At 35.4% G+C, this 15,727-nt stretch overlaps 2 protein-coding genes across 5 annotated transcripts; both read left to right on the top strand.

Annotated features, from left to right (window-relative positions):
• Positions 1 to 300: 300 nt before the first annotated feature.
• LOC144439019 (post-GPI attachment to proteins factor 2-like) lies at positions 301 to 6,203 on the top strand. Its single transcript, XM_078128260.1, has 5 exons — positions 301 to 580; positions 1,537 to 1,801; positions 2,692 to 2,798; positions 3,238 to 3,346; positions 5,207 to 6,203. Exons 1-5 carry the CDS (start codon positions 344 to 346, stop codon positions 5,341 to 5,343), a joined length of 855 nt encoding a protein of 284 aa, XP_077984386.1. The 5' UTR covers positions 301 to 343; the 3' UTR covers positions 5,344 to 6,203.
• Positions 6,204 to 7,215: 1,012 nt separating this feature from the next.
• LOC144439082 (AN1-type zinc finger protein 2A-like) lies at positions 7,216 to 15,237 on the top strand. 4 transcript variants are annotated; one of them, XR_013481094.1, is made up of 11 exons: positions 7,216 to 7,349; positions 7,970 to 8,012; positions 8,446 to 8,497; positions 8,943 to 9,119; positions 9,943 to 10,034; positions 10,596 to 10,619; positions 10,801 to 10,917; positions 11,368 to 11,452; positions 12,441 to 12,529; positions 12,725 to 12,924; positions 13,049 to 15,237. XR_013481094.1 is itself a non-coding variant. In XM_078128338.1 (11 exons), the coding sequence occupies exons 1-11, from the start codon at positions 7,295 to 7,297 to the stop codon at positions 13,082 to 13,084; spliced, it is 867 nt and encodes a 288-aa protein (XP_077984464.1). In that variant the 5' UTR covers positions 7,216 to 7,294; the 3' UTR covers positions 13,085 to 15,237. The 4 variants fall into 4 exon arrangements, 2 of the variants coding, with proteins under 2 accessions (XP_077984464.1, XP_077984463.1); XR_013481093.1 differs by having other exon boundaries at positions 13,046 to 15,237; XM_078128338.1 differs by having other exon boundaries at positions 12,725 to 12,821.
• Positions 15,238 to 15,727: the final 490 nt, after the last annotated feature.

Raw genomic sequence — 15,727 nt, 5'->3', positions numbered from 1 at the left:
GTCTCTTTTTACATCGCGGAGGGGGCGTACACACAGTGTGTATATCACATGTATCAACGTATCATGCACAGGGAACTTTGGAAAAACTACATTTTTCGTTCGCTCATAACGAACGATCATTTACCCCGCAAACTGCGAACCTGGATACGTGTACCCATTTGTATTCCTCCGTAAAAATAAAACATATTAGTTATTACAAGGGAAGGGTATTCGTATTCAGAACTCGGATGACACTGAATCCAAAAATTACTTCACGCAGGATGTGTAGTGTATGTGTAGCTTAGGTGCGCGTAGCATTGTGATTCTCCTTATCGCGATATCATATTCCACTTCTAGTGTCACAATGACAGAGACTTTGTTGGTTACAACTGCTATTTTCGTCTCGATAATATTTGTTTGCTCCAGAATTCCAATATCAACTCCACATGAGAACTGTGCTGCTCGTACCAAAGTTGTGTCTCGATTCAACTTCAGGAATCTAGTCTTAGCTACCGCATTTATGCCCCTCAGTGCTTTTATTGTGACCATTTTGATATCAGTGTTTCGGGATTTGGAGGCAACAACTAAAACACATTGTAATGTAAGTAATAAGCCGTGTAGTACGGTGCATATAATGTTTTAGGCAATAAGGGAGCCTTCAGGAATTATAAGGGGGGGCACAGTGTCTGTATCCCAGGTATGTACATAAATCTCGCATCACCTCACATGAAAAGTACTTCAGCTACATTTCCTCTATCACGTACAGTAGAGAATATGACTATGAGAATATGTGGACAGTTGTTCATACAGTGGCAAGGTATTGCACTACATACTAACAATGTTGGCAATTCATAGGTACGTCATAAAAAATTCAAGTATGACATGCAGAAAATATTTACAGAGAGAAAGATGGGTAATGTCACTTATAAGGAAAGGTTTTTTTTAGCTAACATCTTTATCATTTGCCAAGGGCTTCAAAAAACCCATACATTACAAGAAAAAAGTCAAAAAATTCCTATAATATATAGCTAGCAACAATGGTACACTTTCTGACAAACTGAAAAGACGACTGTTTTGTTAGATTCCTAAACTAAACACTAATAGTACATATGCAGTTTCCACCTGTAAGAGTCTTTACATGTTATGGCAGCATCCAATATGTACCCATCAGAGCCATTGTCAGCAGAAGTTGGCTTGCAAGAATGATTTTTTTTAGTCTAAGGTTCCTACTTAGGCTAGGACTCTATTCTGACTTTTGTCCCTCCCTAACTCCTGTGGAAAGTTGCAAGCAAAACAGTAACAACAACTGCAAATCATGTGCTGACATGCAGAAAACACAAGAGTTGGCAAGTAATTGTGATCAATGATTCTAAAGGTATTAGCTAGTCCCCACTTGTATGTCTCAAAAAGTTGAACATTTCCAAGTATCTTTGTGTGTATACCACATTGGCACCCCCATTTGATTTCATGGTCCAAGATCATGTCTTCCATCATCAGTTAAACCTGTAATTATGTATGTTCATCCCCTTTGGTGACCTACTGTACATTGCATTACAGGTTGTGAATGTTTTACCATCGGTGAGTGCCAGCATTGGTGACTTCAGTCCACAGAGATACATATGGAGAACTGCTATTGCGTTACACTGTGGGCCGAGGTTACTTATGGCATATACACATTATTCATGGTTGAAACTCACCCATCAAGATGCATATGTTGATATGAAGACATACCAACTGTTCTGTACGATAGTTTTGTGGAGTGACGTATTGGAAATCTTCTCATTACAGGGTCTCACGTCTGTGTCATCAAGTGAATACTTTGGTAAGAATATTAAGTTTTGTTTCAGTCACTAGGGCTCTATTCCTAGAATTATATCCCATTTGACAAAAAAAGAGTGGACAGCTCTGAATTACAGTTAGGAAAAGAAGGAAAAGAATATTGATAGCAAATGAACTCAGGTAAGATTTGTAACAGTTCTCCAGTCTTCATCCTTGCTTTTATGATCAAAGTTGAAAAGTATCATATGTAAATTCTAAATTTAAGTTTGTGCATATTGACCACCTTCATTTGCATATTGCTTATTATTAAGTATGTATATCATCATGGCCTTGTTTCTTACAAGTATGCACTTGCATATAGACCACTTTGAATTGCATATTACTTGTTGTTAAGTATGTATGACGTGGCCTTGTTTCTTATACATTTGCATATTGACTACTTTGATTTGCATATTGCTTATGGCCTTGTTTTTATCGTATTTGTATATTGATCACCATGATTTGCATTTTGATTATTTTAAGACGCTTGTTTCTCACTAGTATTTGTTACCTTCATAAACCTAGCCTGGACTTCAATTTGTGTGATTATGCACTGTGTAATGCTATAGGTTTCATTTGAAAATACATTGTACAGTATTTGTTGCCATCATAAATCATAGACCCTCCATCAACTGGTGCAGGGTCTATGCATAAACCTAGCCTGGATTTCAAGTTATGTGATTATACTGTGTAATGCTATAAGTTTCATTTGAGAGAATACATTGTGCAGTATTTGTTACCATCAAATACATATTTATTTATTTTAGTGACAGTTCTTTTAGATTGTTTTGTTTGTGAAGACAACTTTGTGAAATAACATGGAACACCAAAAGTTAGTATTTTCAGTTCACATCTAACTAATATCTATTTTGATAATTTGTTGGATTCCTACAGCTTTCCACGAAGGATGTACAGTTGTATTTCTGATGATGTCATTTCTGTACATGACAGTAATTAATATATTATTCAAATGGAAATCAGGTAGATGCAGAAACATACAGGTTAGTCAAATACTATGTCGAGCATCAAAGTTTTATTTTGAAATACTGTGCACTATAGGCCACTGTGGCTATTATGTGTAAGCACAGATGGACAAAAATGTATGTTTCAGTCAAATGTACAATTCATAAGTTTGCATATTCCCCATAACCTGTTATTCTGTGATGAACTTGTGCTGTGTTGTGTTGTGTTGTGTTGTGTTGTGTTGTGCTGTGCTGTGCTGTGCTGTGTTGTGTTGTGTTGTGTTGTGTTGTGTTGTGTTGTGTTGTGTTGTGTTGTGCAGTGCAATGATATTCCGTGCTGTGTTATGCTGTACTGTCGCTATCCGACTCTTTTGAGTACTAAATGTCTATGCCATACAGGTAGGTATGTGAAACGTTGTAACTCAAAGGATGTGAATCACCATTGCACCTAAACACCAAATATTCTTCATTCTTTCAGAATACTCTGTCAGTCAGACTAAAGTTTATATGCTGGTGTGCAGTAACTGTTTCCATAGTGATGATGGCATATTTATATTGGAGACATAATCAGTATTGTGAACCCTACAGTAAGTAATTTACTCATTGTCGTATTCTTTTTTTTTAAATTTTCATTTCAGAAGAAGTCAGAGACAAAGTAAAATTATATTTACCTTAAATGCCCCTCTTCACCAGGTATTCAATCTTTCCCCTCTCGTTTGACTTTTGTTGTTTTGTAAATTTATTGGTGTAATCCTTGCCACTGCCATAAATCCTGAATGACTATAGTCCGTAGGTAAGATTTGAACCATGATTGTGCCCCAGTCAACCCAACTCTATGATTTGGGGACCTGGTAGGATAGTGGTTGCTGTGTGAATGCTTTAATTGTATATTAATGCCTGCAAATGAGTGTACATGTATGCTCCCCAGAGAGTTGGGAAGTATAGCGAGTCATTGTGCCACTATAGGTCCATGGTAATACTTCTAAAGTACTTTGAGTAAAGTGTTGAAAAGTGCTACAAAACAACTCACAGTCATCTATGTTATATACCCAAAACAAAAACAAAATGATGATATTATTTGACATATGGTTGGACTGGAAATGCAAATACATTTCTACTACATAATAATACTAATAATGTTGAGTTCTTATATAGCGCTTTCCCACTCCATGCTCAAAGCGCTTTACAATTATTACCCCTGGCTTGGATCAGAGCGGCACAACGGCCCTTTAGTCTTCCTCAACTCCCCAGGGAGCATACAATCCATTGCAGCTGTTTAAGCGCATAGGATTAAAGCCTTCACATTGCAACCTACATCCTACCAGGTCCCCAATTATACAGCCGGGTTGACTGAGGCACAGTCGTGGTTCAAATCTTGCCCAAGGACTTTAGCCACTCAGAAACAAACAGCAGGCAGCGACGGGGCTCGAACCTGCAACCTGTAGATTTGAAGCCGGTCACGCTAACCATTCACCCATCATGACTCCATAACAGTAGTGGTGTATTCCAAGGGATTATCACATACATGACATGGAGGAATCCATACTGGTGAAAAGTCCTTTAAATTGACGTGGACTTCACCAGTATGAATTCTTTTATGTTTATGGAAATTCCACTTTATGACACTTTGAAGATTCCATATTGATGTGTGACCTTACTTTGAGTTGGGGGTGATCTATGGTCAGTAGGTAATGTATACAACACAGAAGAGTTCAGGTTGATGTCTTACACAACATATCTTACAGTGGTTTAGAAGTCTGATAGGACTGAACAACACAAAATATCTTACAGTGGTTTAGAAGCCTGAAAGGGCTGAACAACACAACATATCTTACAGTGGTTTAGAAGTCTGAAAGGGCTGAACAACACAACATATCTTACAGTGGTTTAGAAGTCTGATAGTCAATCTTCCATATCATACTCTGGTGTTAAAACCTGGAACAATATGCCTGTTGAGATTCGGTCTATTGGCTCACGCACGAATTTTAAAAAGAAAGTGAAAGAGTTGTTTTTCTCAGAATATGTATAACTATAATGTCATGTACAACTTTATATTTCTTTCGTGAACTGACTGTGGTGATTGTATGTGTATCAATTTTACTGTTCCACTGTTATTGTTGTGCTTTGTCATTTTGTTATGTTTCTTATTTGTTATAGTTTCTATGGCAATCTTGAACATCGAAAATATACCTACAAGTACGAGTGTGCTTGTTAGTCACTAAGGAGATACAAGCTTGACTAGCTTTGCTATTTCTTGATCCCTTTTGCCATTTTTTCTGTATGTGTATCTTTTTAAGATTAATTTTTATTATTATTATATTGGTGAATAAACTTATTAGTAAGATAAAATTGAAAGATAATTAAGATTTTTGAAATTCTTGATTGTTGGCTGCCATATAGATATGTTTTCTGACCATAGAGATTTATGTTCTTTTAACTTTGATCAGTTTACAGTGGGTTTGCCTTCTTTGAATATATGGTTGTCATAGCTACAATTGTTGTCCATGGAACTGTTATGCTTGATCTCCATGACAAGGAACTAACTGTGTTGTCAATTGGTGAAAGATATCTGCAAGATGTTTAAAAGTTAAAATCAAGACTGCATCTCCATGACAACAACCTGTGTTATCACACTATGGAAGATGTCTCCAAGATGTCTGCCAGCAACATCAAGACTGAATCTCCATGACAGTGAACTGTGTTGTCACATGGTGGAGGATATCTACAAGGCAACTAATGTCAGTATCTAGACTTGGTCTCCATGACAAGAAAATGTGTTCTCACACAGTGGATCACCATGACAATGAGTTTGTTATCACATGTTAAGAGCTATTTACAAGATATCTAAAGTGAATATCAAGACTGAATCTTTGTGACAATGAACTCATCAAATGGTGGAAAATATCTCCATAATAATGAACTATGTTATCACATGGTGGAAGATATCTCCATGATAGTGACCTGTGTTATCACATGGTGCAAGATATCTCCATGACAATGAACTGTGTTATCACATGGTGGGCTACATCTCCATGACAATGAACTGTGTTATCACATGGTGGGATACATCTCCATGACAATGAACTGTGTTATCACATGGTGGAAGGTAACTACGAGACAACAAACTATGTTATCACATGGTGGAAGATATCTCCATGACAATGAACTATGTTATCACATGGTGGAAGATATCTCCATGACAATGAACTGTGTTATCAAATGGTGGAAGATATCTTCATGACGACTAATGACTGAATGTTTATGACAGTCATAATGTTATTAGATACATTTACATAAACCATTTATTAACTCTTCTTATAAAATGCATGTATGGAAACTTTTTATTTATGTAAGTGTGGTAGTTCCAAAAGTAATATATCGCCCCTAAATAGATGAATCTCAGTGTAATAGGCTGTAGCATATAGCATGTGAAATTCAAATATAATGAAAGGTCATGTCACTGTATTGAAGTATTTATTGATAAAAACAATTATTTGACAAAAATGGCAATTTCTTTTTCTGTATGAGTGGTATTTATATACCAAAGTGAGTGTGTGTGTGTGTGTGTGTGTGTGTGTGTGTGTGTGTGTGTGTGCATGTGTGTGTGTCTGTGTCTGTGTGTGTGTTTGTGTGTGTGTGTGTGTTTGTTTGAGGAGGGGGTAGGCAGCATTATGGCTGGGTAATTTTGTGAAAGTTTGTCATAGCTATTTGGTAGATAGTAAATGTGGGTTATACATTGTGAAAGTTTGACATAGCTGATTGGTAGATAGTAAATATGTGGATATACATTGTGAAAGTTTGACATAGCTGATTGGTAGATAGTAAGTATGTGGATATGCATTGTGAAAGTTTGTCATAGGTGATTGGTAGATAGTAAATGTGTGGATATGCATTGTGAAAGTTTGTCATAGCTGATTGGTAGATAGTAAATGTGTGGATATGCATTGTGAAAGTTTGTCACAGCTGATTGGTAGATAGTAAGTGTGTGGGATTGTGTCGACATAATTTGTTTTGATAACATTTCCCACTGAAATTGTTCATTTGTTGAATACAACTTTATTATTTTTGAAGATAGCAGCTACTGACTGCATGTATCTTTCTATGATGAAGATACTACAGATGAAATGTGTTGAATAAATTAAATAACTTATTGGCTAACAGTTCCATAAAAATATGGCTACTATACAAACCAAAGATAGGACATGAGGAAAATTAAAAACTCATCATTTTAATTTCTACAAATTTTGAGATTCGACACATACTGACAAGAAAAAATACAAATATTAATTGCCTGAATTCGGGTTTACGAAGCTGGAAGTAGCGCGTTCCCGTCGTAGAGGGCGCCAGCTGTGATTGTAACTGCTAAAACTTCGACATCCCTCGACATGGTTCGCGAAGCTTCGCCAGTTCTAAAAATAACAATACAATGACGTCATCAAACAAGTATATAGCACCGTACGCCTGTGCGATGACCTTAGTGTCATTTAGCAACAAACTGAATCGGGCGAAGAATCAGAAGGTAACGAACAAGAAACATGGAATTTCCAGAGTTAGGGAAACATTGTTGCGAATCAACATGCAAACAGCTAGGTAAGTGATGAACCAAGACAAAGATCAAGAATTACTATATCACTATTCGAATTTATTACCAGTTCACATTTGGCGGACAAATGAAACGAATACGTGTACAGAACAAGTAAAATAGTAATTCCGGAAGTTGACGGATGGGACGTCGACAAAGATGATGTTTGCTCTGACTGAGAGATGACGTTTGATTCACGGCTAAATTCCCACATTTAAAAACTACGGCATGTCGTGATGCCTTTTACATTATGTAATATTAGTTGATGAAATATTAAATGTCATTTGTGTGATCTGGGGCAAATTGGACCATACTTAGTAATGAATGAAATACGTGATTCAGCAAATTAGAAGCATTCCAGTATGGAATGAATGTTGTTGACAGATTACAAGTTCGTCCAAGGCCAATGGACAAATAAATAATTATTGGGGAAGTGAGTAACCATTACACCACAACATAGTTAGTACTGTTATTGTAACTTTTATAAGAAATCACCATCTGTTGCATTGGATCAATGAATATGCCTGGGTGTTTTACTAAGGTTCACTAATACACTCATGACGTGTTCACCCATTCACTCAGTGGCCTACTAATTTTAAGTCTTGTTTCTATCTTTTTCTTTCATCAGATTTCCTTCCCATGAAGTGTGATGCTTGTGAGCAGATATTTTGGTAAGTTGTACATTTTATCAGTTATTGTTTCTTTTGTAAAGTTTATTAGATATTATGGCAAGTTATTGTAATTGTCATATAACACATTTTGGTAAAGGATTGATGAGATATTTTGGTAAGCTATTACTGTACATGGCCTACAAGATATTTTGATAAATTATTGTATCATCAGTAAATGGTCATTATACAAAACTATTTTGGTAAGTCATTGAGATACTTTGGTATATGGCCTATACAATGTAACTTGTAATAAATTATCAGTCAGTCATCATCATAGTGGCCAGCATGATGACAAATGAAATATTTAGTAATACTTTAAACTTAGAATGATAACTCTTTCAATAATGTTGTGGTACACATCTTTATTACAGAGTTTAACTTTATTATATTTATTATATTATATTTATAAATTTATTTGAATTTTCTCTTTCAGTAAAGACCATATTACATACCAGTCACATAATTGTGAAGCTTCCTATAAAAAGGTAAGTACACTAGCTTGTCTCAAAGACTAAATATTGGTGAAAATTTTAACCTTGACTCTGAATTGTCAAATAAAACATGTTAAACATAAGTATTATTGGAGTTCAATGCAAATATTGAAGACTTGTAGTTAATTGAGGTTGATTCAAATACTATAACCATGAGTTACTTCAATCAATAAAAAAAAATTATAAAGTGCCTGAATCCAACAAACAGTAATGTTCAAAGGTTCTGAACAAGTAACCTAGTCATAGTAGGGAAATTAAAATGGCCTTGCAAAAAGTCGTATTGTCTTTCTCAGATTTATCAAGAGTGTGACAGTTATGAAGCTCATCAGGTAGACTGTTCCATTATCAGTGGGACAGCACATGGGAATGTATGTTTACCACATAATTTCAGTTTACTTGACTTCAGTTTATAAAGAGTCAACTTGACATGTTATTTCAGGATGTTCAAGTTCCTGTGTGCCCACTGTGTAATAAACCTGTACCAGTCAACAGAGGAGAACCACCTGATATCAAAGTATCTGAACACATAGATAGAGACTGCCAGTCAGATCCCGCCAAGAAGAAGAGGAAAGCCTACTCTAATAGATGTAATGTCAAAGGTTGTAAACAGAAAGAGGTAAGTGCACATGATTACTGAAAACATTGTATACCTGTGTGCAAATAAGTGTGAGATTGTTCCTTCTACATGAAATCATGTTAACACACTTGTACTTTTTACAGAATTTTGTTGTTTTTGATTATATAATGAGACCAGAACCTCATGATTTGTTAGTGACAGTGTGGACAGTCATGGTATTTACACCTATGTGTTTTCTGCTGTACTGTCTGTAGTCATAAAAGTAGAGCCACAGAGAATGTAACATCTCGTACAAATGTCAGGCGTATTCACACTTGCACTCCAAGGCAATGATAACCATACATTTGCTAACAGAAAACCCCATTTCTCCCCTATTTGTGATGCGCCCCCAGTGATGCATACATCCAAAAAATAGTGTCCCCAGTGTCAACTATGGTGTCAAATATTGAACACATTGCCTGGCCATGAGGGCTATAGCACCCGTTTATTACACCCGAGGGACTGTGAGTTACCAGAATCACATGCTATTTCCCAGAGGCCAAAGGTGTTTTATAATATACCTCATGCTGTGAACTTGTGGTGGCAGGCGACATCGTCAGAAGCTGCCATTGTGACATGCTGTGAACTCGCGGTGGTCACGTGACCATGTAATAGTTGATGGAACTATTCCCCTAGGGAAAGTCATTCTATTTTCCAATCACGTGACTGATTCTAGCGAATCATGGCACAGCATTATCACCAGGTATATTATAAGCACAAATAACATGTTAACAGAACCTCAGTAGTTGTACAATTATACAACCAGACACATTTCAACATCAATATTTTGCTCTGCTCACATGTTCCGTTTATTTCTATTCAGCTGATACCAGTTATATGTGATCGCTGTCATTTAAACTTCTGTTTAAAACATCGACATGAAGTAGACCATAAATGCCAAGGTTTTCAGGGAAGGTAAGTCATTTTGTAGACATAATCCCTGCAACACAACTGGCTGTTACTAGAATACCAACATACTCAACTATCTTGACTTACGGCCAACTTACCCATAATTTGTAGTACGGTTTGCAGTATCGATGTACCTGTAGTCACTGCACTTATACTCGTGTATATAGTGCACTGTGGATATTACTTTGTTTGGGAACTAAATGGTCTGTACAACGTCACAATTGTAAAAAAAATTCTTATCATGAAACTATATGGATCTGAGTTGGAGATCATCATGCCTTTCCATACAGGTCTCCCTATGCTGTTTGGCACTCGTCTTTATCAATCAACACAGATGTCATGAAATATAACTTCAATGACATACTTCTAGTTAGTCCATTGTTTATGTACATTATGCAATTGATAAAAGACCTCAATGAATGTATTGTAATATCATATTTTATTTACCCAAAGAATATTCATGCTCACAAATTTCAGTGACTGACCAACACTACTTTTTTGAGTGGGGAGAACCTTTACATACTGTTTACCAAAATCTTATTAAATATTTTGTATATTGCTTTACAGTGGCAAGGCAGTTTCCAGGCAAGGGTAAGTCATTATTAACTATAAATCATGCTATTTTTATAGACAGATATTATCCCACTACTTACTGGTATTTCTCTTCATTTCTTCACAACTACACTACTGTAGAAAAATCAACAGTGACAGACAAATTTCTCTGTGCTGCAGTCATTTTATTCAAAACAATTATTTCTGTATTTCACCACAGTGCTGCAGCTTTGAGAAGAGCAGACGGTAGCAGCAGCAGCAGCAGTAAGGCCACCAATGCAGTAAAACAAAAACCACAGCAGACAACTTTAACTAACTATGGTAGAGACTTAGATAGGTAAGTAATATGCTAAAAACTATACACATTTTACCATACTGTGTAACTGAATGCACTCAAACAAAAAATATCATATTTGGTCACTGTATGTTACAACAACAACAACAACAACAACAACAACAACAACATGCATGTAAGTTTTATGGTTGATATGCATAGCATTCAAAGTCACTATCATCTCTCTGATATTTCATAAATTATACTTGTGCATATACATGTACACTTGTATTATTCCCCAATATTTTGTCTTCATTTAGCTGCCAAATACTCATGGCCAAAGGGTTTTGTCACTTCTCATTTTTGACTTCAAGTGACAAGGCCTCTAAGATCACTCATATTGTCCTTGGCTGAACAAAGAAAAATAGTAGGGAATATGATGTAATAATTATGTACATACATGTGTATTTGATATCTAAGTCAATAGCCATTATGTTGACATTTTTCTTGCAGGGAACGCAGGGAAAGAGCTTTAGATAGAGGTAGACCCAGGCAGCAGCAACCAGCAAATCAAGCTTATTCTTTACAAGCAGGAATGGTAGGTACACTGAGATGTTGTAAACTAGCATCTATCTCAATTTTATGTTAGAATGAACTATTTGATATAGCATTAGTGACAATTTGTCCTTTGGCTGTGAGAGGATGAGTTAGACTTGGGGTAATATGCCTGCAAGATAAAACCCATTTATTATCAATATTTTTGTTATGAATTTTTAAAAATTATCATTATCAATATCACTATCACACCTACCAACACTACTTCTTGAGAGTAAACAATGACTTTATGATTTTAAATTCAGTCTCAATCTACAAAGGTGATGACACTTACACACAAAACTTATGACAGAACACATAAAACTTATGACGCAGGACATAAAACTTATGATAACTTTACAGTACTTATGACAGAGTACATAAAATTTATGGTGCAGCACATAAAACTTGTGGCACAGCACATAAAACTTATGACACAGCACATGAAACTTATGACACAGCTCACAAAACTTATGACACAGCTCACAAAACTTATGACACAGCTCACAAAACTTATGACACAGCACATGAAACTTATGGCGTAGCACATACACTTATGACACAGCACATGAAACTTATTGCGTAGCACATACACTTATGACACAGCACATAAAACTTATGGCACAGCACATACACTTATGACACAGCACATGAAACTTATGACTCAGAATACTAAAATGAGATGAGCACTTACAGAACTTATGACACAGCTTATAAAAATGATGACTCAGCACATGAAACTGATGACACAGCACATGAAATGATGACACTACACACAAAAATGATGACAGCACACGAAACGATGATGCAGCACACAAATTTATTACACAGAGTTTATATATATTATTTCTGATGAACAGAATAAGTTCAGCCTCTTTATTCAGTCATACAATGTTAGAAGCAAATGATAATAATTGAACTATTTTTGTAAGACACTTGGTCAAATCAGACACTAAAGAGATAGTTTGTGATACCTTTACATTATGTTACAGACAGAGGAAGAAGCCATGGCAAGGGCTTTGCAGATGTCAATATCAGATACACAACCCAAACAAACACCACAAACTTCTACAAACAAGAAGTAAGTATGTGTGTAAATGAAATATCTCCTCTCAGCAATGTCTTTTAGCATAGCATTGCATTAGGAGTTGTTGGTGGCCAAGCATTTAGAATGTAAGGTTCTTCCCACTGCAGTTTGAATACAGACTAGCTTTGATATAGGACCATGTGCAAGTTTAGTGATATTAATCAAAATATCCTGTGTTCTTGATTTCAGCATGACATTACAAGAACAAGAAGATCTAGCCTTAGCACAAGCCCTTGCTGCAAGTGAAGAAGAACAGAGACGAGAATCTCAAAGACGACGAAGACAGGTAAAAGTGATGTGATGTGATGTGATGTCTTTGAAAAAAAAAAAGATGTTCAGCTGAAGATTGCATTCTTACATGCCATGCCAAATTATGTACCAACCAACTGGTAAATGGATGATCATTGACTTTCATATTTACATCTGCTGATTTTAATATTTACATCTGCTGATTTTAATTTCAATTCCAAATTTATTTTGACTAGTAACTGTAGCTCTACTTTATTGCAGCAGCAACAACATAAAGAGTCAAGTTGTTCAGTGGCCTAGACCAATGGTGCTTCTACCAGCAACGTTTGTCGACTTGTTGGACAAAGATCTTGATTAAAAAGTCTTTGTAGGCATTCTATTCCTATAAACAGTATATAATTATATTAAAGTGTAATCATGATGTGGTGTACAGTTCAATAGTTTAAAACTCGTCATTGATAGCATGTTAAATTTATCTCAGGATAATTAGATATTATTCCCCAATATTTTTCTTCATTCAACCCAAATAGGGTCAACCCTTAGGTCACGAGTATTTTCTGTCTCAATGAAGAAAAATATTGTAGAATAACATAATTTTATACCAGCGTCAGTAATATCAAAGAAAAATTGGGGAAAGTAATGGCAATTTTGAATGTTTTGACTCATATTTTGAAGACAGCAAAACCAGTGACATTGACACACATTGTCGTGAAATAGAGCAGCCAGAGTATATATTCCATATTTTTTGTTCTAAATGGCTCATGCATGGTATAATCAAATTTGAATTCTTTTCCTTATTTCCTCTTTTTAATACTTACTTTCTCTGTTAGTGAGCTTTGTTACCATAGATATGTATTTTATGCAATAGTGATGCAAGCCAAAGTTTCAGTGCAATAATCATATTGTAAAAACCACAATTGGTGTAAAAGAGAAGTTTTTTTCTAGTGTAAAGATCAACCTTACTATGTTCTAGTTGACACTTTACATCAGATACAGGTTAAACTGTTGGCATTCTAGCTACATTTTGATGTCAGTGACATTACTATTCAATTTTTCAATTCTGGTGAAGACTTGTACATAATGTTCATAACAAATTTTCATATGTGTGCTGCACTTACAGCTATATCAGTCAGTTTATACATACATGGGTGATGATAAAACATCAAAACTAAGTTGCCTCCTAATCTAAGAAGTACCTCAAGTTACCACTATTTTGATTTAAACAATGGGTTTGTGTTTAGGGGCAAGAAGGGGTAAGAAATATTTGAAAGTGTTCACACAGTGTGATTTTACATATTTTCTGACTATGCATGTATTAATACGTCTTTTGACTATATCTACATTCTGTGTACATAGTTGTTACTTGGATTTATTAAATTCAAAATTCATGTGAAATAAAACACCTGCATTATTGCTAAACTCGATGAAAATAAAAATCATGGCTCCAATACATACTCTTTTCTTCTTTAAGTATCAGATAAAAATCATGAAGTAGTGTATTGTGATTAGCAAGTATTGGAATTTCCTATACCCTTTTCAATGAAACCAGTAAGGTCACAAGAATCACACATTTCAGTACATTTGGTATTACCAGGTATATTTTTACTCTCGTCCTGCACGTCTCCATAGCTCTACAATTATCGATCAAATACTGTTTTCAGCGTAATGTCACACTAGATATTTCAGAATTTCTAACTACTTAGGATCGAGTGGTAATAAAGATTTATGTTTTGTACAGTGTTTCCTTGTAGTAGTTACCAAACTACAAACTACATTGATCAGTTATATTCATACCAAGTTAGTTGTTTACACATTAGGATTTGCAGTTATTCTTAGCACATTTTCAGTGTGTAGCATTGTTGTAAAGGAAAAGTCAAGTCAGATTTGTTTTTGCCTACTTGTATTGATTATTAATATAAACTGAAATGTGATTATGATTGATTAAAAAACGTCTCTGAAACCTTGAAAAGAAATCATGCTGCTCATTGTTCGTTCGGCCATTTTGGACATTTCCTCCAAGGGTTTATGGGAAAACGTCTAGGGATGACATCACATTTACCACAGTCTTTTTGTCTTGGTATTCATTGCATTTGTCCACATTATATAAATTGTGCATGTACATTTATGCTGACTCCACTCTAGAGACCTCAGTCAGTGAATGAATGAATGTGGACAAGACATTCTTTTGCTTTGCATGACCCTCTGTACAATAGCTTACAACCCTTTGTAGTTAAGAAATTTAACCAATACACAACATAATTTGATAAGTTCAAAGTTCTGTGGTACTTACTGTTATGAATACATAACACCACATAACGGTTGCTATATCGACTAATAATTTCAGGACAAAGATTCCAATTGGAGGATTTAGTCACGGTATCAGTTTTTAAATATATATTTATTGTATTATCTGTATAATGCTTTCAGAATAAAGATTATCTACTAAACTTGAATTATGAAATTTCATAATTTTTAGCACAACTGAACCAATAAGGGTTTCAGTGGTGCTATAGGCATGGTGTGTGTGTGTGTGTGTGTGTGTGTGTGCATGACTCAAAAGCCACTGGGTCGATTGTTTTGATATTTGGTTAGGGATGTTCCTTTCGGTGTCTAGTTCGGAAATTTGTGCAAATCAAAGTGATTGCATCAGAGGTATACATTTTGTGTCAAAATGCAATTTTTAAAAGCATAGATCTCCCTGTCTCAAGGCACAGTGCAAGTTATATGGTTTTATGGATGTCATGAAATCTTAAATCTTTTATGGGATAATTCGTACCTACGGTAGGTCTGAATGGTATCTATTCAATATACACCACCCTCCATCTACTCAATATACACTTGCGCTAACCTTTCACAAGATGATAAATCTTGCACTGTGCCAACCTCTCACAACTTCACAAGATGATAAATCTTGCTTTGTGCTAACATCTTGCAAGATGATAA

Source organism: Glandiceps talaboti, chromosome 8 (genome assembly GCF_964340395.1).
Source record: "Glandiceps talaboti chromosome 8, keGlaTala1.1, whole genome shotgun sequence".
In the NCBI taxonomy this organism is placed as follows: Eukaryota; Metazoa; Hemichordata; class Enteropneusta; family Spengelidae; genus Glandiceps; species Glandiceps talaboti.
Note: the sequence above shows the minus strand (reverse complement) of the source record. Positions and strands in the feature narration are given on the sequence as shown.

Excerpts from the sequence above, each read along its gene's own strand:
- LOC144439019 (XM_078128260.1), top strand. The coding sequence starts at position 344 with ATGACAGAGACTTTGTTGGTTACAACTGCTATTTTCGTCTCGATAATA. Across the intron at positions 581-1,536 it reads CAACTAAAACACATTGTAAT|GTTGTGAATGTTTTACCATC; the intron begins GTAAGTAATAAG and ends ATTGCATTACAG. Across the intron at positions 3,347-5,206 it reads TCAGTATTGTGAACCCTACA|TTTACAGTGGGTTTGCCTTC; the intron begins GTAAGTAATTTA and ends AACTTTGATCAG.
- LOC144439082 (XM_078128337.1), top strand. The coding sequence starts at position 7,295 with ATGGAATTTCCAGAGTTAGGGAAACATTGTTGCGAATCAACATGCAAA. Across the intron at positions 10,035-10,595 it reads TGCCAAGGTTTTCAGGGAAG|TGGCAAGGCAGTTTCCAGGC; the intron begins GTAAGTCATTTT and ends ATTGCTTTACAG. Across the intron at positions 12,530-12,724 it reads CAAACTTCTACAAACAAGAA|CATGACATTACAAGAACAAG; the intron begins GTAAGTATGTGT and ends TCTTGATTTCAG.